We start from the raw sequence: 24165 nt of genomic DNA, 5'->3' as shown, positions 1-24165 counted from the left end.
CTGTAGTAAATACATCTTTAATAGATTCATAAACATTGTCCAAACCATAAAATTTCTTTTGTAAGTATATCCTACAATTTTCCATTTGAAGGTGTTTATGCTGGTCAAATGCAATGTGAAGCCATACAACAAAATCAAGAAAATGAAACATAACTAGAAATAAAAGCGAGTAAAACAAAAAGGCAAAGGTCGAGAAGAACGACCAGAACATTCGGCACTTACACAGCAGTTTCAACAAAAAAATAATAGATATTTTTTTAACATTTTCTTTGTCTTTTTACCATTAAAGTTAAATTCATACAAGATGAGTGTGTTCATCCCACACAAGAGGTATTACTTTCATAGAAAGAACGGGATTTCCTTGTTAACAGTTAACAGATTTCACTTCCAAACATAGACAACAGCAACACACATAATAAATCACAACAGTCAGTTTCACCATGAAATGCCCTAAATAATTGTTTTACTTAAATACATAAGAAAATTATTTCATTGTGCTCTAGTTTTATACATCTACTATTAAGTACTCATTAAAGAGCGCAGGGTGCTCCAAAACATCTACCCTTATCTTAAAGGAACTTGACGATAGTTTAGGCGAGAGCCAAGATCTCAGCTACCAAAAAAGGCTCATTACTTCAGTCAACTCCTAAACACATTTCTTCACCTCATATTACAACATACTGTGTAATATTAAAAAAGCAACTCTCAATTCATTTCTGCTGCTTCATGAAACAATGGGATGACCCCTTAAACTGTTTATATTCAATACATACTGTCCAAACAAAGCATGCAAAGGCCTTTAAATAAAGGCGTTTGAAAATTAAATCAAGAACTGTTTGATACCACCACAACCTACATTAAGATACATACATCAACATACGGTCAATACCTTCATAATGAAAGCATAACTTCATAACTTAATACACAGGTGAGGTTTAGTTTAAGGGTCCAAAGTGCTTAAATCCTTGCAATGTGCACAAAAGACTGCCGAAAAGCTTCAAACGATACTGCGTTTCCATCAGGAGTTAAGTGCAAGATTTGTTATTTTTCCTCTCATGGCTGCAGCCGAAAGTGCGATCGGTAAGGCGTTTTGCAGCAGCCAGACGATGTAAATGTCAGCGGGAGAGAAACAAATACAAGAAATCCCAATTATGACGGATCGCTCTGTGTACTCTTCATAGATCTTTAGTCGATAGTACGAAGTACGTTCAATCAGTCTGTCACGCCTCGTTCTGTGCATATTTCCCAGTGTCCGAGATTTTGAGCTCTGTCAATGCATATTTAAGTTGCTTCACCACATCTTAGAGGCAGTGTGTGTTCATTTGTTATTTCTAACTAATCCATTTATATTTATTAATATCTTTAAGGATATAGCTTTATGCCTTAAGCATCACACACACCCGAACAACAGCACGCTCATCCGAGACATTCTGCTAGTAAAGAGTCCATTGGTCTAACTAATAGCCCAATATTTTACAAGCCCATTACCGATAAATTCCTTCAAAGAAGCAGCCTAACACTTAGCAGCTAAATTAAAACGATACAGATTAGATTTTCTTAATGACCTCACAGACAGAGCAGCACGAAGTGATGTTGTTTGTGGAAGTTCAATCTAGATCGCACATGTGTGATGGGTTGTATTTAAACTATTTTGGTGTCTCACACTAGTTCAAAACTTCAGAGGTGCTTTGGTGCAGCTCACTGTTCCCGTGTAGAGGAGAGTGCCACCTTTATTCTTCCAAAACTAGAGATATGAGATGGGTGCTTAGTGGCACTGATGACAGACAGTGACTGTGTTATATATTTAGCAACTGATAATGGACCTACGGGGATGGTCTATAAAAGCAGGTCCTCAGGACTGATTTCAGGGATGGGTTGTCGCCAGAAACAAAAGGTACTGAATTCTGGAAAACTGAAAGCTGAGCTTTGTTCTTTACTCAGCAAGGGAAAGACGTGATCCACCAGCTCACTCAGTCTACTGTACCTGCACACAAACAAACAAATACAAAGAAAAAAAAAGTTTAAACAGCTAATCCAAAACTCAAAGACGCCCACAAAATGACTGAGCTCTTCGTTATTCCTCATAAAATTCAGCGTAGTCTTTAACTAAAGTCAACATTGATGCTTTTTTATGTTGTGCTGAAAACAGATTTGCACACTTACGAGGATTTATTGCCCTTGGTTTGCTCCTGTATCAGCTCTCCTTTGGGGTTAACGGTGAAGATTCGACAAATTGGCACTCCAACCTCTTTATAGGCAAAGACGTCCTGTAAAACAGGGTCAGAAGATCAGACACCAACCATCAAAAACACAGACCAGGGTTTCCACACCTTCAAATTCAAGGACCTTGCAAGGATATTTCAGGTCTAATACCCTCAAATTCAAGGACTAAATGTGGGGACACATTTCAAGTAAGAGCAAGGTTATATCGTGTTACCTTTTAAGATACATTGTTACAGTTCCCTTTCGAGGGAACTCGCGCTGTGTCACTGCAGTGACACTTTGGGGACACATCCAGGTGTGTCTGAATGTGTATATCAAATTCTACCAATGGTGAGGCTTAACGACAAAGACAGGGTGACGCGGGAGCCAGGAAGTATATCACTATCTGAAATATTGCCAAAGATGGCATTACAGGGACGCAGGAAGTATGGCATGGGAGACGCAGCGTCTCATTCCCTTCTCAGAGAACAACAGTTACATACATAACCCGAGACGTTTACATGCGTCAAACACAACTATGCAAAAAAGCATTTTGTTAGGAATCAACATTCGCATACAGAAGATATAAGCATTTAAAGCGAACAGTTTAGCACGTGTTCTTAAACTTTAAAGAGTCTAGAATTTTTATGATATTATCCTACACTACACAGGAAATTATATGGATTTTCCAGAAAACTTCCTGCATAAAATAGATTCAAGCCCTTTAATGACCTGTATCGATGTATGTTTATTTTCAAAAACTTCCCAGGGCCTTGAATTATTTCCCCCAGATTTACAAACTTTTAAGGATTTCAAGGACCCGTGGGAACAGACATTAAACAAAAATTTCCATTTATCCACTGTACCAGTCTGAGATTCCGACGTTCACAACGGATTTATTATGCAACAGGCCTGTATAAACATTCAATGCCTTGTTCCACCCAAACATCATCATTTATTCAGCTGCAAACAATCAGCAATGCTGTCCACTGCAGCTGGTTTTACAACCCAAAGACCTCAAAATGCTAACCCTCAAACTTATGCCTGCCCACCGATGTCACCGTGAACTGGCACTCGCTACGAGACGAACGTTTACTGCTGATCGACTTACGTTTGTTCGATTCCCAAACGCGGCGTAAAAGGGATGTTTGTTGGGAAGGAAGAGGTTCTTGATGTCAGTGAGACATTCGATTTTGAAGATTTCTGGCTTCTTCTCAATCACCTCCCTTGGAAACAAAACATTGAGTAAATAAAACCACACTCTTGTGAAAATTCAACTCCATGGTTCTATGAACAATGTTACTTAAACAATGAGGTACCTGTGAAACGCAGAGAAGAGGCTACTAGGAGACAGCATGAGGGGTCCACGGGGCAGGATGATGCCTCCATCATTTACCCACTGCAGATACCCTCGGGTCATGTCTGCCATGCCAATTGCCCTGGCCGAGCAGTACAGGAACTTATATCCATTTCTGGAAAACACAAGAATGTTTCATTATTTATAAAGACAGATCGTGACAAGAAAATAAAGCATCTCAAGCTATCTTGTTTATGGCCTCTTAAGGGTACAATGTGGAGATTTGTTTGCAATTTAATATACATAACTACATTATGAGTGGTGTATAAACACCTTACATAATGAACTGTATTGTTTTAGTACCTTAAATTATACACTACAGGTCCTCTTACATGGAAGTCACCGCAATGTTTATACATTAGCCCTAAACAGACAAACAGATCTACAGAGTGTCTCTCAGACAATGGCATGTTTGTCCTGTGGCGGCTACCGTAGCTTCTCAATGCATTTTGAAATTAAGGGGGGAGTTGTGAACTGAGCTGTTGGTTGCAATTCTAGATGATACAAAAACACACACACTGGACCTTTAAAAAAGGAACACGGCAACTTTTTAGGACTTTAGCTTATTCACCGTATCCCCCAGAGTTAGATAAGTCCCTACATACCATTTTCATCTCCGTGCATGCCGTAACTCTGTCTGGCGCACCCACCGCTAGCCTAGCTTAGCATAAAGACTGGAAGTTAATGGCTCCAGCTAGCATACTGCTTCCAATAAGTGAAAATATAGCACCTTTATTTTCAGAAGGCAAAACACTGCTACTTGGGCGAAGTGATTAGCGCAACCTCACCACGGGCTTCTCAGGTGCTGCGATCAAATCACTCCGCCCGAGTAGCAGTGCTTCGCCTTCTGAGAATGTACTTCCCGTTATGTATACTGTTAACTCTTTCACCGCCAGCATTTTTCATGATTTTCACAAAAGTTTATGCCTTCCAGAAAATGCTCCTTTTTAAATATATAAACATATAATATATGAAATATAAGAACAGACCCTCTGCTTTCATCTGTTTCATCCTACCTTCATGTGTTCTGTTTTTATCACCTCTCAAATAGTGTAGGTTTCATCAAAAACACCAAATTTTGAGCAAAAAGCTGAGATAATTCAATTTTTGTGAAGGACTTTTGAAAGAGATCCGATGCAGAGCGATCTTTAAAACATACACGGACATACAGCTGTTTGCCCTAGGGCAATACTTCCGCTTTTTATAAGTTGCGAAAGACCTGGTGGATAATAGCGATATTGCAGATTGACGAGATATCGGGGAAAGAGTTAAAAGATGGCTGTGTCTCATTTGACTTTGTTATTTGTACACGCTGTGACTATACAAATTACAACATATAAATAGGAAAATGTTGGCATTATTTTGTCACTTATTAGAAGCAGTATGCTAGCTGGAGCCATTTTCTTCCAGTCTTTGTGCTAAGCTAGGCTAGCGGTGGGTGCGTCAGACAAAGTTATAGCACGAACAGAGATGATAAAGGTATGTATAGTCTTTTCTGACTCTGGGGGATACAGTAAATAAGCTAAAATCCCAAAAGTCGGGGTGCATGATTTTTGAAAAACACTTTGGAAAAGGGAGCCGGGCCGCGACTACCAACTACACACTTGTAGCCAATCAGCAGTAAGGGGCGTGTCTACTAACCAACATCGTTGCTTGGGTTGCGTATGTGTGTGGTGGGTCAATCAAAAGAAGGTGCAGATTCTTTTGGGGTAGGGGTGTGTTTGTTTAGGTGATTTCATATGTCAACATTGTCTTTCAGAGATCATGCACCCCTCCTTTAAGGATCAAGCATGGAAACTCACTCAGCCACAAGGTGGTATAGTTTTGCAAGGCCCTTATGCGTCCAGTCCTTCCCAAACTGCGGCAAAATCTGCCCGAACACATCTGATCTGAAAGCACAGAGACGTACTGTTTATCATGACATACCAACACACACAAAGAGACAAATAGCAAAATCCTATATTCGTTCAACTGGATTCCTAAATATAGTTTCTGACATTCGTTTCTTTCTGAGATTTAATAGACTTGTAAAGAAGAGCGATTTTTTTCTCAGCTTGGGCGAAACTCGGTGTCGTCTCCTAATGAGGATCTTCTTGGCCGCTTTAGCGTTTTATCTCAGACTCGGTCTGAGTGGCATTATGAGAATGCAAGATTTAAATTGGCTCATTATGGTGACATCCTCCTCCTAGTCCAACCCTGGTCTGGGCGCACCCCACAGTCAGCCGCCCCGCATCGCAGCCTCGGCGAGATGTGTCAGGCAAGCGGGTCAGAGAAATAATAAGCGGCAGTCAATCTGTCTGTTTGATGTTGCCACCCACGAGCCACTGAGGGCACGAGTCTGGAGGCGGAGTGCGTTCGTTTGCATAGGCAAGTTGATATTACAGCCGGCTTTGCAGTAATTAAAAACCAAAGACAACGGACCGGTATCGAGCTGTGAACTCCCATCAAATGCCTGGTGAAACTCAGGCAGACGTTGTCCATTAAATCAAAGATTGTCTTTGTCATTCTAAGCATCAGTGGAGAGGGCTGCAAAGCGAGATCATTATTAGTGGTTCATTATTTGCCCACACACTTAAAGAGCTTGTTTGGATAAAGCCAGCTATGCCTTGATCTATAAAATCCTTCTGGTTTTGGCAGTAAAAACCAGGCGGCGAGCACATCTGCAGTAATGGGGAGCGTTTCTGCACACCTCAGCCTTTATCCGTTCATGACTGCTACTAAAACAAACTAATTACGGAGAACAAAGTCTGATTTAGCTGACTCCTTAAAGCGCTAACTACGCAGTCAAGTTTTAATTGATGAAAAAGACAGATTAAATACATACTTAGTGATGGTTCCGTCAATGTCCGAGATGATGACTTTATCATCCCAGTTCCAAAGATAAATGGTGCCTTCACAGCGGCACGTGCCCTGGTACTGTGTAGTGATGCTGAAAGTCACATCGTTGGGTCCTTCCTTTAATTTCAGACTAGCCTGTGGGTAAATTAACTTCATTATCAACCGATCAATGCATTTCTTGCTTTGCAAATACTGGTAATGTTTGCTATACAAGTGGCAGCACACAAAATTACAAGACTAATGATCTTATCATCCTCTGTACCACAGTCTTGAATGTTGGATGCGGAAGAGACTAAAATACGGCACCATGCAAGCGTTACTCACAAAATGTACCCCACCCCAAACCCGCTGCATTATTAAAGAATTCTGACCTGATGCAATGCAGTTAGGTAATCTATACCACAACGTCTTAATTTATTTATCACAACATAAATGAAATGTATAGGCTTGCAGACTTTCAATGTTAGATTTTCTGTCCCTGAAGCTGCCACCAGGGGGAGCTCTAGTGCAAATCAACAATACAAACCACTCCAGAATGAGTCATTGAGTTGACTTACATAATATCTCGGAGAAAGATTTAGGGACAGCTTTAAGCAGTAACCCCTAGGCTTAAGGCTAGTCCTAGACTAAAACACATGTTTGAGCGGTCTAAACTCAAAATAACAGATCTTAAAATGTGCCAGTAATGTGTTTATCTAAGGCATGTTTATAAAAGATCCTCAAACATCTTAATTTAACTAAGGCCTAGTGCTTGCATTATCTTTGAAACCAGGCCTAGATTTTTACAGTGCAATCTCTGCTACAGGCTCAAAAGCGAGTACTCACGATCTGATCCGAGGAGAGGCGCAGGGACTTGCGGTAAGAGTGAGTGGAGCTGTGGCCGTGGGGCTCGGACTGGACTTTACGTTCCATTGATGAAGCGGCAGCACTCAATTCTTTCCCATCCTCATCGCTGGATGAATCCCTGGCGTCCGCTCTGTGCAAACAGGGAACCAGTGAACTAAATATGCAACCATTCCTAATTTAGAGAACTGGAACACCAGAGATTAAGACATGACAGAAAGTAGGCTGGATTGTCCTGATTCACTTCCTCTACACTGAGGCGGAAAACCTAAAGTTAGCTAATTTTTTACAAGCAAGCCAGCTGATATAACTAGTTTTATGTTAGCATCTATAACCTTTGGTTACATTTTACGAGCTATATAATTAAGGATATCATCCAGTTTCTTATTCTCTGCACATTTTCAAGAAAACGAAACTGTGGTTGACAGACAAGGAACGCAGGCACTTCTGACTCACTTGCGCGCATGGCTTTCCAATGACAAAGAGGAGCTGCTTTTCTCCATTTGAGACTGCTTCATTTCCAATTTCCCAGTGCTGTCCGACTGTAAACACAAAAAACATAGGATTACAGGTGTCACATATCTAAAAACAAGCACAAAAAATGCATCTCAAAAGTAGCTCTAGTAATAATTCCTGGACAGGGTTTAGTTTTACTAGTCCCAGACTAAAATGCAATGTTTGAGCTGTCATAATTTAAAAACATCCTGCACTGACATAACATATCGGTCCTATTGTTTTGTATCAAGATGCACACAAGTTTTGGTTTTTGTAAGGAATATATGTACAAGCTACTTAAATTCCCTAACCTATTTGCACCTGATGCTGCATGAAGAAACATTACATCTACCGCCGGTTACTTTTATTTCATGTTTCTAAAGTGCTACAGAGGCTTAAATATTAAGTTTTTGCTTGACGTTGACAATTCTTAGTTTTTTTTCTGAAAACCCTCAGGAGATAAGGGTATTTATCCTAGAATAGCATAGGTTTTAGGCGTTTTAGGAGTAAATGGGCTCTGGATTTATCTAAATATAATGCCAATGTACACATTGTAACAAGCATTTGTTGAGAGCTTTTAACTATTAACCATGCTGTGATAAAATGACCTCTAGCAATGTTTTCTTCCCTTGTTGCTAAAAAGAGATTATGAGCAGCCTGTCCTATTTCTAAACCGAGGCTGTAAAATTTCTCACTGCAATGTCATGCTAATTACAGAAATGCCGAATGAAGGTGCCCAATGAATCTGATCTGTCATGTCTGAATGACTGAAAACGCTCTAGAGGAAAGAATGGAGCTACTACAGTTGCAAGTGCTTTTTATCTGCTTTACAAAGATGTGCCCTCATCCTTTTGTTCTGGCAATTACACAAATGTTGATTCTTGTGTAATAAGAACGTCCCACAAGGGAAATGTGGTAAGGTCTTTAATCAGCGAGTAGGACAAAACCTTCATTCTCAAACAAAGTTGCTTTTCATTTATCTTATTTATAGAACGCTCTTCAAATACTTGCAAAGCTAAACTGACCTATTGATTTGCCTTACCTGTTTAATAGTGCTGTCTGCTCTTTTCCTCCAGAACCACCAGCGGCCTGATTTCTTTGGCATCCTCTCTTTTACCCAAGCTTCCTCTGTAGCCTGAATAGACAAAAGCCACTTGACTTACACACTTGGAATCCACAATAACTACAATAGAGACTTAAAAAAAACCATTCAAGAAATAAATTATCCTATTACAAAGAGAAAATACCTTGGGTAAGTTCTTCTGAAATGCCTGCAAGCTTAAGATCAAAGGAGCAGCCAGTGTCCAATTGTAATACCTAAAATAACAAGGATAAAATTTGTTGAAGCACTTTGTCTCGGTTTCAAAGCCTAGTTATCTGACATGCATGCTGCTTATACAGGCAATATTTGACCCTGGACCGCAAAACCAGTCTTATGTATAAATAAGCTTTTTTCATTGACAATATTTGAAAATGTGGAATATTAGGGTGCAAAAAAAATCTAAATATTCAGAAACTGGCCTTTAAAGACGTCCAAATGAAGTCCTTAGCAACACATATTATTAATGATAAATACATTTTATATATACAGTACTGTGCAAGTCTTAGGCCACCATGCCAGAATTAGATTTGTTGTTTTTGCAATGTTATAGTGATCATATATAAGTATTTCTTAGTCTCTTTAATAGAATACAACCAGAAAGTACAGGAAATATGTATGTAGTATTAAAAACTGTATACAATGTAAACTGATGTGTCAAGTTTTTAGGGTAAACTCCCCTTCCACTTGAGCAATAGCAGGAAACTGCAGGATCTCTTAAACCTAAATAAAATTAAATCCTAATTTCTAATTTTAAAGAAGTTGGTCTTTTTACTTCATTCTGCTCAAAAACGCTCAAGATGTGTTTAGTGCCAAGAGAGGTCACACTAAACACCAACTATGCCTAAAGAAGACATTTAGTCCTGCAAATGTAATTGTTTGTACATATTTCCTGTATTTTCTGTTTGGCGCTTAATAAAACAGGATGAAAAATAAATATAGATGGACATTAAAACTTCTAAAACAACAAGTCTGGTGGTGGTGGCCTAATGCTACGTACACACCAAACGCGGGGCATCGCATTTCTCGCTCTAGATAACTAGATTTAAGTTCATGTCATGTGAATTTCTAGCTTAAGTTGAATATTTCAGCTTGAGCGAAGACGCGTTTGAGCCAAATAGCGCATGTTTTCGCATCTGGTGTGAACCCACAGTAAGACTTTTGCACTGTATATTTACGGTAGAAAATTTACAAAATATCTTTATGGAACATGATCTTTACTGAAGATCTTTATGATTTTTGACATAAAAAAATCTATAATTTTGACCCATACAATGCATTGTTGGTTATTGCTACAAATATACCTGTGCAAATTATGACTGGTTTTGTGTCCCAGGGTCACATACCGTATATCATTGTGCAAAGTGACTGATTTGAAACACTTAAAATCCATCTGCCATCTGAACCAGCCTTTGTGTTGGAAATGTGCCTGCGTAGGCTAGGTTTTAGAAAAAAAAAGAAAGTTTAAAATTCAAACCCACCTGTTTCCTATTTTCACAACCAGATTTGGATTGTCTATGATAGCTGGATTCTCAGCAAACTCGTGATATGTGATGATATGCTCCATAAATTTTTCTAGAAACGAGCAGAAAGGTGTAAATGGAGTGGGCAGAAGTAACAAGTAATTATTCTCGCAACACTATAACAAACAATCCAGCACATCAAAAGACAGATATAGCAGACACAGATGCAGATACCTTTGGAAATCTCTCCGTTCTCACTGAGTCCTCCGCACAGAGACAGTGTGACGTCAGGGAGATCACTGGCCGAATCAGACAGGCACTCTGTGCCGCTGTCGGCCGCAGCACTGCCAACTGACTGCGGTGACTGCGAGCCTGAATGCATCCCAGAGTCCATCCAGTGCTTGGAGCTGGGGTCAGAATCACTGTCGATAAACAAAATAACATTCATTATAACAGCAAGTCACCGTGTAAAAAAAAGAGACCTGATTTGTTATCAACTGCTTTGCCGAAATCTAATCTCAAAAGTATGTAGCCTTTATACCTCTTAGGAAAATAGCGAGCAGCAACATCAGGCTCCAACACATTCAGGTCATCCAGGTAGATGTCCTCAGGGCCCTGGTGCTGACTCCTTTTTGGGACGCCTTGATGATAAAATTACAGTCAGCATTTTAAGTTTGTAACAGTAATCTTAGGAGAACAGCAAGCTCTAAATTTCTTAACAAAGTTTCTGATTGGACAAGCCAAATTCAAAGTCATGGTAAAATGCAGATAAATGCATATCTGCCTTAATACACTCGCCAAGTTGTTAAGCTGTTAGGCAAACCCAAACCTACAAAGCCTACAGTTAATTAGTACTGTTTATTACCCAAATTTTAATAATAAATGTTGGGGAAATTACTGTGTTTTATCATTAAGCACCATTGCCACAGTTTTACAAGAGCAATAAGCCTCTCTGCTATTTACAGATTTAAGCAGTTTACTTTATTGCTTTAATATCCAGATCTCAGCATGCTCCAATCGAACACGCATTATTAGGACAGCAATGAATTAGACTGATTTTATGCACAGGTTTTATATCTAGGATACATCAATATCAGGCTTGTTAAGCATGAATTTTATCTCTACTCTCACACGTTTGCTGTCACATCGAGATAATCATCATTGATAAGCCAATAAAACCAACTGTGGGCAGAAAAACCATCAAGCTATCATGGGAAGACTTAAACAGGCCCACCTTTCTTCTTGGAGGGTGAGTCAGTCTTGGACGCAGTATCACTTATGTCTCCACCTATAGAAGCAGCAGGTGGATCAGCAGGAGGGCTGTCTGAAGGAGTTGAGGTCATCACTCCACTAGGCATCATCTCCAGCTCTGACTCAGTGGGAGTTTTGGGGGTTTCAGGGGTGCGGGGTACAGGCTTAACTATGGTGCATCCAGAAGGCCCTAGGCTTGATTCTCTTTCCTCGGATTCCATGGCCTCTGAGCTCAAAATGACTCTGAAGTGAGTGGTCTCTGAAGGCGTTATGGTCACGGTCTTCGGCCACTCCGTCTTCTCTTTTTTAGAAACCTGGGAATTTTAAAAGTTTTGACACTGTGATGAGCTGTAATCATGACTTTGCAAATCAAAATATGCCATACTACCAAACACCAAATAGACTTTGGATTTCTTCTTCAGTCCCAATTTACCCTGGTAGATTCTGGCAACTCTCCCCACGTCCACTGCATGTGTGACTCCATTTTAAGCAAGCTCTCTGATGGCCGGACCACCAATTCAGAATCACTCTTGGGAGAAAAGGCCTCTGACATGGCATGACTGCACAAAACAAACACCAAGTTGTATAAACAGATAAAAAAAAGTGTCTCACAGCAGACGTTTTAGAAGTCCTTTAAACATATGCGCTATATTCAAGGATTTGTAAATGTGTGAGTGATCAGATTAGGCACAAACCTATTTGATGGAGACCAATCACCATCTGAATAAGGGTAGTTGTCCAAAGAATGACGAACATTTGGTATCTGGGATTCAGTGTCTTTGACTGTACTGATTGAAGACGATCTGAAACAAAGACTTTGGTTCAAGCAGTGGAAAACCCAAAATCACCTTTCAGATAGGTTACGCAACAATGATTTAAAGTCCCATTGTGGGGAAAGTCAGGGCTTTGTTGTTCTTCATATCTATGGTTCGAGCTGTGCGATTGAGTAGAGGCAGGGACTAATTTGCATATTCATAAATCCACGTATACTAAATGAGGCAAGGGAGTTACATTTAAACTGTTTTAAAGCGTGAAGAAATTACTGTGACCGGTACAACTTTTATATACGTTATTATGATGCTCAAAGACTCATTTTAAATGATAAATGCTTCCCTACAGGGAGACTTTAAAGAGGTAAAAACCTAAATATCCAGAGCCTCTTTAAACTGTATATTTAGATTTTGGTTACCTGGTGTTGGTTTCCTCATCAGAACTCAAGTCCATCTCAAAGATGTCATCCGTGGATGCAGTGGAGCTGATGGTGACAGGAGGGGTTAGCTCTTCACGCCGTGGGTCCCCTTTGTGCTTCTTCCTCCTCTTCTTCTTCTTTTTACCAGACCCTGTGCTGGACACAGATGGCTCTGGAGGGTCTTCAGGGTCCAGTGGGTCTTCATCCAGGTTCTGACTTTGCCTGTGATCACCTCCAATCCAAAACATGTGAGTATCAGTGGGGATGGGTGAGGTTGCCAGGTGAGCTGGGATGATTTCCTATGAAATATACAGAAAGACACTATTTAAAAAAACAAATATTTGTCTAAATAAAAGCCACTATTAAACTTAATAACTAAAGTTGTCACTCCTGTAATTTTTAGGTGAATTCGAAGATGCTTACATTCTGCTCCTCGGTTTCCTGCACAAAGAAGGCTTCACCGTTATCTCCTAGCTTCATGTGAAGATCCACAGGCTCCCCATTGATCTCTATGTCAATCTGAAGAAATAGCACAGGATTATTTTAAAAGCCACCAACGAATTTATCCTCGAATTCATACTTTCAATAAGTTACACGTCCTAACTTCCGAGCCCCTTGCTTTTATAAATAGCTGAAACATTGATTCGAAATCAGATGTCTGACCTTTGAAATGTGCCTTTGTATATGTTTCACATGACCTTAAAAAGCCAATATCAGTTGACATTTACCCTGCGATTCCTTTCTGAACTCACGACTTTTCACCCCGCTCATCCAAACTCAGACAAACTGTGGGTTATCCACACATGCAGTTTTAATTATTCGCTCACAAAGATACAAGACCCGTGTAGAGTAATCCAGCCACTAAACACAATTAAGTACATTTGTGATGCCCTGAAAGCGCTGCAGCCGACCTACAGGATCACGGCACACACCTGATACCTGATATTGGAGTTTCAGGTGACATCAACCAAAGCATTACCATTGAGTCCACAGGAATACAGATGTATTTTACATCATTCTTCTCTGAGCTTTTAAGCGTTCTCACAATTTTTTGTGGACTTCCCTGTAAACCTGTTTTTATGTATCGATGCATCTCCGAGCTTCAGTTTCAGAGTTGCTAGGTGATTTATGTGTGCAGAATCTTAATGTCCATATAAATCATTACCCCCAAGTAAATCTCAAACAGAGGGGTCCCCTACATACATGCTTGTGAAAAACAAGATCTGGATCGAATTCCACAACATACTGACTCTGAGAAAGCAGATATTGTCCAGATTTCTTTAACTAAAACCTAATTTACTTAGTTTAGCAAGCTTGATCTTTCATCATGGTATGATTGCAAGGTCTTTTATCTACGCTGCGAATGGGGTTATGCCACAGTCTCTGTTGTCTGATTGAAAGTGCAGCGAGAACTGGGATTAAAATACTTTTTGGACACATCAAACAAGTGATTTAATGACCATCTACCAATCATTCAAGTAACCTTGACTAAATCTCTCATTCATCTGCCTCCATTTCCTATCTCTTCTTATTCAGAGAAACCTGTTGCCATAGCGACCACTGCTTTCCTTTTCTAAACCTCTTCACACATCCTGTACATGGTGAGAACCGTTCTACCCCCCAATATATGCTGTTTTTTGTGCACAGTGGTAAATGTTTTATGCAAAACAAAACAACACATGCTGTCACTGTACTATAGGTGATTGAAAACATCAGAATGCTTTTAATATGACCAGAATGGTTTTAAATGTGTTATTACAGTATGCACAGTAGGGATGTGCATTTATGTCATTTTTTCATTTCGATTAATCCATAGGTCTGAAGAACGAGTACTCGATTAACTGGGGGCGGGGCAATCAAAGGGGCGGGGCTTACACGTCATGGTGAAAATGAAAATATTTTTATTAAAAACACTCAAATAAAACTTAATTTCGAAAAAAACTATGACAGAACAATGAACACATACTAGAGTTTTAATGAATTAAATGTTTTCAACAGAAACAGGAAAAGCTGCGTGATGGAATGAAACTAAAGGGTTAACAAACACAAACCGAAGCGCTTTCTATATGACGCACTCTGCATAATATTAAGCCTTTATACAACACAAATGCACAACGTCCATCTATCTGCATAAATGCAAGACTTCAACTAAGTTTTCAACTAAGTTATCTAAAAAAAAGAAAGTTTAACTCCCTTTGTGGATGTGCATCATAAACAGCGCACTTTTAAACACGTCCAGTCAAAGCACAAGCTTCATAACATTAAGCAGCTTTAAGTCTTTTGCTATCATTTTAGCATTTAGCTGTGTCGTGTCGTCCTCTTACCTCAGTCAACATGTAATGGTAATGCTCGTATGGCTCTCTGGTATCTCTTGACATTTGATGTTTAAATATGAGATGATAACCCATTGAACTTTTGACAGCGCTGTACATTTTGCAACTGACTGACTGTATTTCCGAAGATCACGGCATCCTTTTAAACCATAGTGCCTCAGTGATGTGAGGTGTGACCGGCTTCGCGGGCTCGCGGGCTGCCGCGCATTACGCAGACCGGCGGGTTGCTGATGCGCGGTCGCGCGGAATCTGTTTGTTTTTGAATCACGCATGGTAATGCTACTGATGTCATACGTCGGTCTGCGTAGCTCGACACGACGTCAAACACGCATCTCCAGACCCAGTCTTTACTACCACATGCGCTCGTAACGCTAACCAGACACCCAAATGCCGCCATATCCACAATAAATAAATAAATAAACCCACATGATCATCGTTTTCGTGATCGATCATCGATGCCACGTTCGAGTACTCGAGCAATCGAGTACTCGTGCCCATCCCTAATGCACAGTACACAAAAATATGAATCCCACAGATCACGTCTACAGCAGAACATCATTTCACATTGTTTAAATAACCACAGAAAAAAACAGCATCCCGCACTCCTCCCACCATCGCTGGGCAATAAATAAATTATGCTTTTCCGGTCCTTGCAGACAGATGTAAGCATTTATTCCACATGCTCTGTCAAACAAAGCTTACAGAGCCTTTTACCCAACACATGGAAAACTAGGTCTGTTTACATGCTGTATACTTTCTACCCTCTGCTGGAATATTCTGACACAAACAGTGTGGCAAACAATGGCAGGACAAAGATGTGTTTATACCAGAGCTGGCTCGCATGCACAGTAAAAGGTCTCTTAAAATGAATTTGCATTTATGTAGATGCATGCAATCAGACATTTTGTCAGTACATGTGTACATAGCTAGTGCCGTGCTATATTAGTAAAGCTAAAGAAACATGCACATATGAAGAGAGATATTTAAGTAAGGGATAATGTAGAGGCAGCCGGTAGTTATCGGGAAATAAGCCCCGACAGTGTGATCAGGACCCGACGCGAAGCGGAGGGTCTTGTATCACACTGAAGGGGCTTATTTCCCGATAACTACCGGCTGACTCTACATTATCCCGCTTATTACACGGCTACTTGTCACATAAGAAAAAAAACTGGACATGAATATGAATTTTAAACATTTTATTGGCATATTTGTTTTAAATTAAAATTTTTATCCTTCCGCGAAACTTTGCACAGATGCATAAAATGATCGTAATACCTTATTAAGATCCTCTGCTTCATACTTGTCTGTCTCCATTTTTTTCTCTTTTAGCCAGTCTTTGAGAAGTTTTAATGCCCATTCTGTATTTTTTTGTGTGTTGGCTTCGTAGCTGTCATGCTCTATTTTGTCAAGTTCAGTCTCAGTAAGCTCTCTGTGTCTTGTCGTGGTTGTCCAGTGTTTGTCACAAGATGGCGCCAAACAAACAGTAATCTTTATTGCCGCGGAGCGATCTTACTCGTAAAAGTAGTACCGGCTATGCGTTATTATTTTGGAGCGGTTATTATTCGAAAAGAACGAACCTGCAAATGTCTCAACTGACCAATCAGAATCAAGCATTCCAGAGAGCCGTGTAATAAAGAAAGGAGAACCATCAGGACATTTGTGATCTTTATTTCTGTTTGCTCTTTCATGGGTTCGAATGAAGATTAAGGCAGTAATGGATTCCAGGCCAGAAAGTAGAAAAACTAATATTGTCCAAAGCTCAGATCAATTATATTGATGATAACTCATCCCTTGATCTTTCTTTATTCTGACTTTTCAAAAGTTTTCAGAACCTTAACTTGATAAATGCATTTGCAAAAACAACTTTATTATCTGTATGGTTGTGGACATTGTTGAATTCTTTTCACATTTAAATAGCTTGAACATAGTTATCATTTTATTTTATTTTATTTTGAGCACTCACCACTTTCTCTTTAGATCGTAGCACACCTAGTTTGCCAAAACGGACGTGGAAGGGAGAACACTGATAAGAACCATCCTTCTGGCGGACCACCACCACATCGATGCAACCAGACAGTGTGGCCTGGTTAATGCCCTTATACAGCTCCTTCATAGTCACCAGGACCTGGCCTGCCAGCTGCCCCACGTAGTTCATGGTGTCCGTCTAAACAGAGAAACAGAAAGTGAAACGTTACTATCAGAAAGGTTTTTCACCACTAAAGCCTTTTAGCGATGTCAACAAACAACCCAAGCAATAAATATTCTTTCTAGAATTTCTTGTATTGAGTCTAACTATGAGCAAGACTCAATAAGCGAGTCATTTTGAAAAATTTGTTTTTATTTACACAGGAGAGGGACTTTGTACATGCTGTATAATCTCCCTCTCTACTCATAGTAAAAGTGAAACCGAATCCTTTTTGGCTATTTGCCTTTTGTTATCTGCAGACATGCAGAAGGACTTAATGCCGTTTTCTAAGTGGTGGTCTGGGATATCTTCCAACACCACAGTCGAAAAGGTGAGCAAAATTAAACACAAACAACCTGTGTCCTGAAGGCAAAGGAGGGGTTAGGGAAACATTCAGTTTTCTGACAGACATTGAGTGTAAATGATCAATGCTCGTTTCTCTTGCATCGTTGCATTCTTCCAGTACCTGTTTTATGAGTACAAAGACCACAGAAGCTGCTGAATGTTGGTGGAAATACAAGAATCTGGTGTCACTCAGAGTTTGAAAAGGCATATACAGGGGTCTCTATAGCTTTGTTGGTCCAATTTACCCCTGTAACCAATTATTTAACTGGTGCAGACTTTTTAGCAATGTAAACCTATACGAAAATTTTGTTAATGTATAATCAATCTAACAGAATCATGGCTGGAAAAACCTATCAACAGTAAATTATTAAAAATATCCTGTATAAATGTCGAGACAATGCAACAGTATGATGTGACAGGCTAAATTAAGGCAATGTATTTTAAAAGTTCTAATAATGTTATTTTTAGAATGTATAACAATGTAAGTAACAACATCAGACACAAAGGAACTCATTTTAGTCGTTGTGAGATCTTACCAACATTAAAATAGAGCTGATGTCAAGTTATTTTCAGAAATCAGAAAACCACAAGATTAAACTACCATCACATGTTGTACAGAAGTCTGGAATAAAGTAAATAACCAAAGCTGAGCGTTTTCTCTATGTGGGTCCAACAAAGTCATTTACAGACTTCTAACCTATGGATAACCTACTTTTCAGGATTATTTTTGAGAGGTTTATGCACACATAAAACTGCAACATGACAGAAAGCAAGGAAGCAAGCAAGAAAGAAAGAAATGTCAAGCAGCCAAGTACGGCATACGAATAAATAACACTTGCCCTGAGAGGATGAGCATTTAAGAGTAGCCTATAAATAACACTGACATGTTGCACATTACTGCAAAAATAGCAGGACAGGGTATGCTCGCCAACAAAACCATCTAAAGGGCGTTTCACACGGTACGTGGCGGAAACTTTCAATGCCGCCTGCCGTGAAGAGCCGGGTCCGCAAAAGGCCCTGTGGCCCCGCGGTCGCCCCGTATTGTGTGAAACGCCCTTCATACATTTCGGTAGATTTGTCATATACCAGTAACTTTTTCAGCAGGTTTTGGTAAGCAATGGCCATATGTAGCAGAAAAGAAATTATATCATGCATAATATTTATGTACATTTTATACATCACAATACATGTGCATCAAGTAATGTTGCAACTTGCAAAAATAGCACTGCTGCTTGGTATATAAATGAATACAAATGCACTCTCATTTAAAGGAATGAGGGAATTCTGCAAAACTGTAGAGTTGGCCGCAATCTCGCATAACATTTTTATACCACAGTTTATTGAGGACACTGTTAGCATGGGTCATCACTGAAATATCTATATCAGCACAACTATACCCGTTTAATAGTTTGGTTCTGAGAAAAAAGGCTAGTAAAGAATCATTATGCCACAGTATCACTCTATTTCTTACATAGTTTATCTAAATAACTTTATGTCCAAAACATAACAAGCTCAAAGTTTTCAAAGACCGGCATGATCGGCATCTTTGAAGTTGGTTCTGTTCCTGCAATCGAGCAAATACAGATCTAGCTAATCTTATCCACATACTGATAATTTTAAATTCAATCTACCTAAGTGGTTGAAGTCCTACCAGTCACTTCCTTCTACAGATTTATTGTCTAAGCTGCATTTGTAAAATTCCCATAAAAAAAACAATCTCCAAGGTCAGTGGCAAAGAAGCTAATGTTAATCTGGTTGAGATCATTCTGACATTTATTTAGTTAACTGTTAGCAGTAACAGACCAGTTAATTTTTCCTAAACTAATGTGTTTTCCCAACTCCCAGATATTAATGATCAGATGCCTGTCTCATTTGAATTTCTCACTCACCCAGGACCATGATGCCCTTCGGGATGAGGACTCATCTTGCTCACTATTGTCCTCCTCACTGGAGCTGATAGAGGCTTCTGGTTCTGCCCTAGGATGAAGTCTTTTCATCACTGATCAGTGATCACAATGAGTTTGTCTTTACAAACCTTTTCTCTGTCATCCTAAACTCAACCTGTGGCGGTCCCACCCACCCGATCCGACTTGCTGACCTTCTGACATAAACAGAAATGTCCGCAACCTGTCCGACGACATAAAATACTCTTGCATAACATGTGTCGTATTTTGGTTTCGTCAAATCACGTTATTAAGGAGAAAGCCTACCAAATCAGCCAATCAGGTATAAGAACCTATTCTCTAGCCAATGAGGTGAGAGTATCGTGTCAGGGGTTCTGCAACAGATAAAAATGTTTCCGGCAAGCAGACCAAAGGGGTTGACTGCTGATAAGGGCCTTGAAAAGGGGACTGCAAGAGAACTGTTGTTTTTAACCCTCATGTGCAATCACATGAGGAGAACAACCTCCATGCTAATTCTAAAAAACATTCATCAGACTTTAGTTAATGATTTAACCTATACAATGTTTACAGCGGCACAAATTGATATAGAAGTGAATCCATATAATTTATACGTTTTGGTAAAAGGTTTAGATGATAAACAAGACCAACAATGGAAGCAAATTGGTCTGTGTACCAAAATTGACTCTAATTATAGAGGACATGTGTATTTGTCAGGTATAGCATTGCTGTTCATAATGAAAATATCAGGTGTAACATAAATTGTTATTTGCCAAGACAGCAAAACAAATAGCAAAGCAAGCTGACCTTTACACTGCACTACTACTGCACAGTCATAAATAGCAGAAAACAAAAATGAAACCAATTTAATTTTTAGCTAGACAATAATTATGACATATAGGGGTGGTTTCCAAGACAGGGATTAGTTTAAGGCAGGACTAGGCCTTAGATTAATTAGGAAATATAACTAGTTTTACCAAACATGCCTAATGTAAAAACATTACTGGTGTGCATTTTATGGCAAAACAAAGGGCACTGCTATATTTTAAGATATGTCATTGCAAGTAATTTTCAGTTTGGACAGCTCTTACATTTATTTTATTCTAGGACTAGTCTTATCCCTGATGAATCCAGGACTAGGCCTTAGTTATATTAGGACATTTAAGTACTTTTTACAAACATATCTTACAAAAAAAAAACTGGTTTGCATCTTGACAACAATGGCACTGATATGTGTTAAGATATATTTTTAAATTAAGGCAGCTCAAACATGCATTTTAGTCTGGGACTAAAATAAGCCCTGTCATGTCCGCCCCTATGTACTATTCATAATAAACAGTCAGAGAATACAAAGAACTTTAGACTATGAGGCAAAATTGTCAAAAAACATTGAAAAGGGAAGGTGACGTAATGGTTGTGGTTGGTTGGTTGGTTGTGGCTAGACGTGATATAGCTATGGCCAAATCTTGTGCAATATTTTCATCACACCCCTACCCCCAAACCTAACCCTAAGCACAACATTTTACAGGATTTACACTTTTAAAAATGCTGGATTATTTTTAACGCAGTGTTGGATCAAAAAGGGTCGAGCCCAGCCTTTGGGTTAAATTTACCAAGAAAATGTTTATATTTGACCCAACAATAGGTTTTAAACAACCCAGCATTTTGGGTTGAAACAACCCAGCATTAGGCATGGGCCAGTATGAGATTTTGGTGGTATGATAACCTTAAGCAAAAATACCACGGTTTCACAGTTTTGCGGTTTTGCCATTGCAACACTAAAATTGTTATTTTCAGACGTATACAAACAACAACTTTTTAACTGGACACAATACATTTTATTTTTAAGCAACAAACAACATGTATGCTGGGTGAAAATAAAGCCTTTAAATTACAATTTTCTTTAAATTACAAGACTTAATGATTTAATAAATGTTGTGTAAACCCAGCTCATAAAACCTTGGTATGCATTGAAACCGGTAACTGGCCCATGCCTACCCAGCATAGGTTAAATTACAACCCAACTGGTTTGGTTCAATCTTTTTTGACCCAACAATGGGTTGAAATTTAATAACCCAGCATTTTTCAGATTGTAGGCTGTAGCTGTATCCCATCTAGATGCTATTTTCATCCTAATCCTACCCCTAAACCCAACATCTCGTGAGATTTGGGCCATAGCTGTATCCCATCTAGCCAGAGCCTTCAGTGCTACCTAAAAATTAGAGACAAGTGTGTTGTAGTAGGGTTGGAACTAAAATTTGCAGGACTGGTGCCCTCTGGAACAGGGTTGGAGACCCATGTACTAACCATTAGGCCACGACTGTCCAAAAATGTGTTAAAGCACACATATTGTCCAATTCACGCTTTTAAATTTCCTTTGGTGTGTGTGTCTTAGTATGTTAACAATATGCAAAAGTTACAAACACCAAAGTAAACAATGACGCGAGTTATCGTCTCCAACGTAAATCTCTTTTCTTGGACTTCAACAAACACGGATTGTAGGCAAAAGTTTACTTCCTGGGATTGGTGATGTAGACATTCGGACTTACAGCCTTTAAGTTAACTCCGGTTAGTAACCGAATCTTTCAAACATGGTAAGGATTGTCACGTTTCCATCTGACAACAGAGGTTTTCAGCCAATCACAATGTACAGATTAGCTGGCCAATCAGGGACATAGAGCTTTTCAAATCCATGCGTTTTAGGAAGTGTTTCCTTAACCACACAAACACATTGTAATAAACCAAATACACAAGAAAACATTGTTTTTAGCAATGAAATAGGTGCTCTTTAAATCCCATTGTGACCAGGGAAACATTGTGGATCATTAAAACCACAAACCTGTTTTTGCCCAAATGTGACTAAATTAATCACTTGAGTCAGATTTACTCCAGGGGAACAATCAAATTACGTTCCTGCAGCCATTTTGTAAAAAGTACTTGAGTGAACTCAAGTTGCTTTATAATGATTAAGCAATGTGTTGTACTTTGCTGGGTCATGAGATGTGGGGTAACAAAACGGGCATAGCCTTCCACTTACATAACATGGAAAAAATGGAGATTAGGTTCAAGTTCAGTTACAAACAACAAACAAGCCAGAAAAACTTAGACTGACAGGATTATGCATTCCCTCAGCTGCCAGTGAGTTATAAATTAACAGTAAAGATATCACCTGTAAAAGTAAGGCATTTAATCTGACATAATCAAAATATGCACTATATTGGTAGTATATAATGCAGCATATATTGCATTCTAGACATAAGGTGAAACATATCAGACATACCTGTAAAGCATGAAGAGAAAGAGATAAGAGATGACATACTCATATTACACAACTGAAGGATATAGTGGGTAACATAATATGAGTACAAACCTATATTTTGATTAACATGTTGACTTGCATATAAGGCCTCACAAAGTTTAAACAGTCAAAATCACAGTAAAGCAAGTTTAGACAAGTTGGTATACAGCTGCATTACTCAGCACAAATCTTACTAATAGTTAATAAGCCTGCAATTGCCTATTGTTTATTTAGTGTGGTTGCAGATTGCGTATGATCACAGCAAAACAGGTTATTTGAGAAAGAGCTAGTGTCACACTGTTTGGTGGCAGTACAAGTTTTATAACTATTCTTATTATTAAGTCAAAAGATCTGGAAGATTTTTCTCCCTCTTATTAAGTTTTATTAAAAATCATACATTTATATATAACACCCATATTCAAGTTCATTCATGTTCTTTAAATTGTATTACAATTAGGAAACATGATTTCTCTTGTCTTTCTTTTTAAGATTTTATAGCCATATAAACTACGTAAAAAATCACTCTTGTTGGTCAGTGTAATGGCATGATGTTGTTTGCCTAACTTGCATTCATTTGCATAGCGTTACCCACATAAGCAATGTCATATTATTTCCATTATATGACTGTAGCAAACTCTGAATGACTAAGCGTTTCAAAATAACCATTTTACGAGTTTATATCGTTACCGTGATATTGTACATTTTGCTGAGACAATGGCATGTTGTTTTTATACAGAGGTTTCATGGAGTTTGCTGTCATAGCGCCAGCACTGTGGTTAGCTCGATTAGCCCACAGGCTAAAGTGACATATACATATCTACCCTGTCAAATAACGACATGTTTCTTTCATTAAAATACACGTATGTGACTATACATATTCCCGAAATTGTAAAGTCAGAAATGATATTAAAAAATGTTTACCTTTCAGCTGCTGCTGCTGTTGGTCAGAAATTGGACGTTCAATCGCCGTCAGTTTGCACCCGCTGCTCTAGCGTGCAGACGTTATTCATTCATTTCTGAGCGCCCCCGACACGAGCCCAATATTGACAATTCCCGGAGCTCTTCTGGTTCTTTCCAGAACCATAACAGTGTTGTGTTTTTTTAAGGGGAACTCAAAGAGCACGAGCACAGCAACCGGTCAGTACAGCGGCTGCTCGCGAGGCAGCAGCGGTTTGGGAGACGTGACGTGACGCAACGTAGGAACTTCAAAAAAGAGGCCTCGCTCTCACGTGATTGCTACAGCAGAATTCCCCAACCGCAGCAGATACATTTTATTACAAAGTTTATGTGAACGTTATCTCCACTTCCTATAAGTGTCACTAATTTATTGTAAGTATTATACAAATATTTATTCATAATGAGACTT

The 24165-nt window shown here is 39.1% G+C and overlaps 1 protein-coding gene across 3 annotated transcripts; it reads right to left on the bottom strand.

Annotated features, from left to right (window-relative positions):
- Nucleotide 1: 1 nt before the first annotated feature.
- lpin2 (lipin 2) lies at nt 2–23993 on the bottom strand. 3 transcript variants are annotated; one of them, XM_065276479.2, is made up of 20 exons: nt 23721–23993; nt 17034–17234; nt 13161–13256; nt 12738–13036; nt 12244–12351; nt 11982–12108; nt 11532–11862; nt 10839–10938; nt 10532–10719; nt 10316–10409; nt 8983–9052; nt 8778–8870; nt 7697–7782; nt 7223–7373; nt 6384–6532; nt 5362–5448; nt 3522–3674; nt 3314–3428; nt 2164–2267; nt 2–1984 (listed from the first exon to the last, which is right to left on the bottom strand). In XM_065276479.2, the coding sequence occupies exons 2-20, from the start codon at nt 17223–17225 to the stop codon at nt 1837–1839; spliced, it is 2691 nt and encodes an 896-aa protein (XP_065132551.1). In that variant the 5' UTR covers nt 17226–17234; nt 23721–23993; the 3' UTR covers nt 2–1836. The 3 variants fall into 3 exon arrangements, with proteins under 3 accessions (XP_065132551.1, XP_065132549.1, XP_065132550.1); XM_065276477.1 differs by lacking the exon at nt 23721–23993 and adding an exon at nt 19490–19742; XM_065276478.1 differs by lacking the exon at nt 23721–23993 and adding an exon at nt 17416–17478.
- Between the last annotated feature and the right edge of the window lie 172 nt (nt 23994–24165).

The sequence above is a fragment of the Paramisgurnus dabryanus genome, chromosome 6 (assembly GCF_030506205.2).
Source record: "Paramisgurnus dabryanus chromosome 6, PD_genome_1.1, whole genome shotgun sequence".
Lineage (NCBI taxonomy): Eukaryota > Metazoa > Chordata > Actinopteri > Cypriniformes > Cobitidae > Paramisgurnus > Paramisgurnus dabryanus.
Note: the sequence above shows the minus strand (reverse complement) of the source record. Positions and strands in the feature narration are given on the sequence as shown.

Coding starts and splice junctions, on each gene's coding strand:
- lpin2 (XM_065276477.1), bottom strand. CDS start 19,597: ATGAAAAGACTTCATCCTAGGGCAGAACCAGAAGCCTCTATCAGCTCC. Junction 17,235..19,489: donor GAAGGGCATCATGGTCCTGG/GTGAGTGAGAAA, acceptor TTCTCTGTTTAG/ACGGACACCATGAACTACGT. Junction 7,783..8,777: donor CAGACAGCACTATTAAACAG/GTAAGGCAAATC, acceptor TTGTGTTTACAG/TCGGACAGCACTGGGAAATT.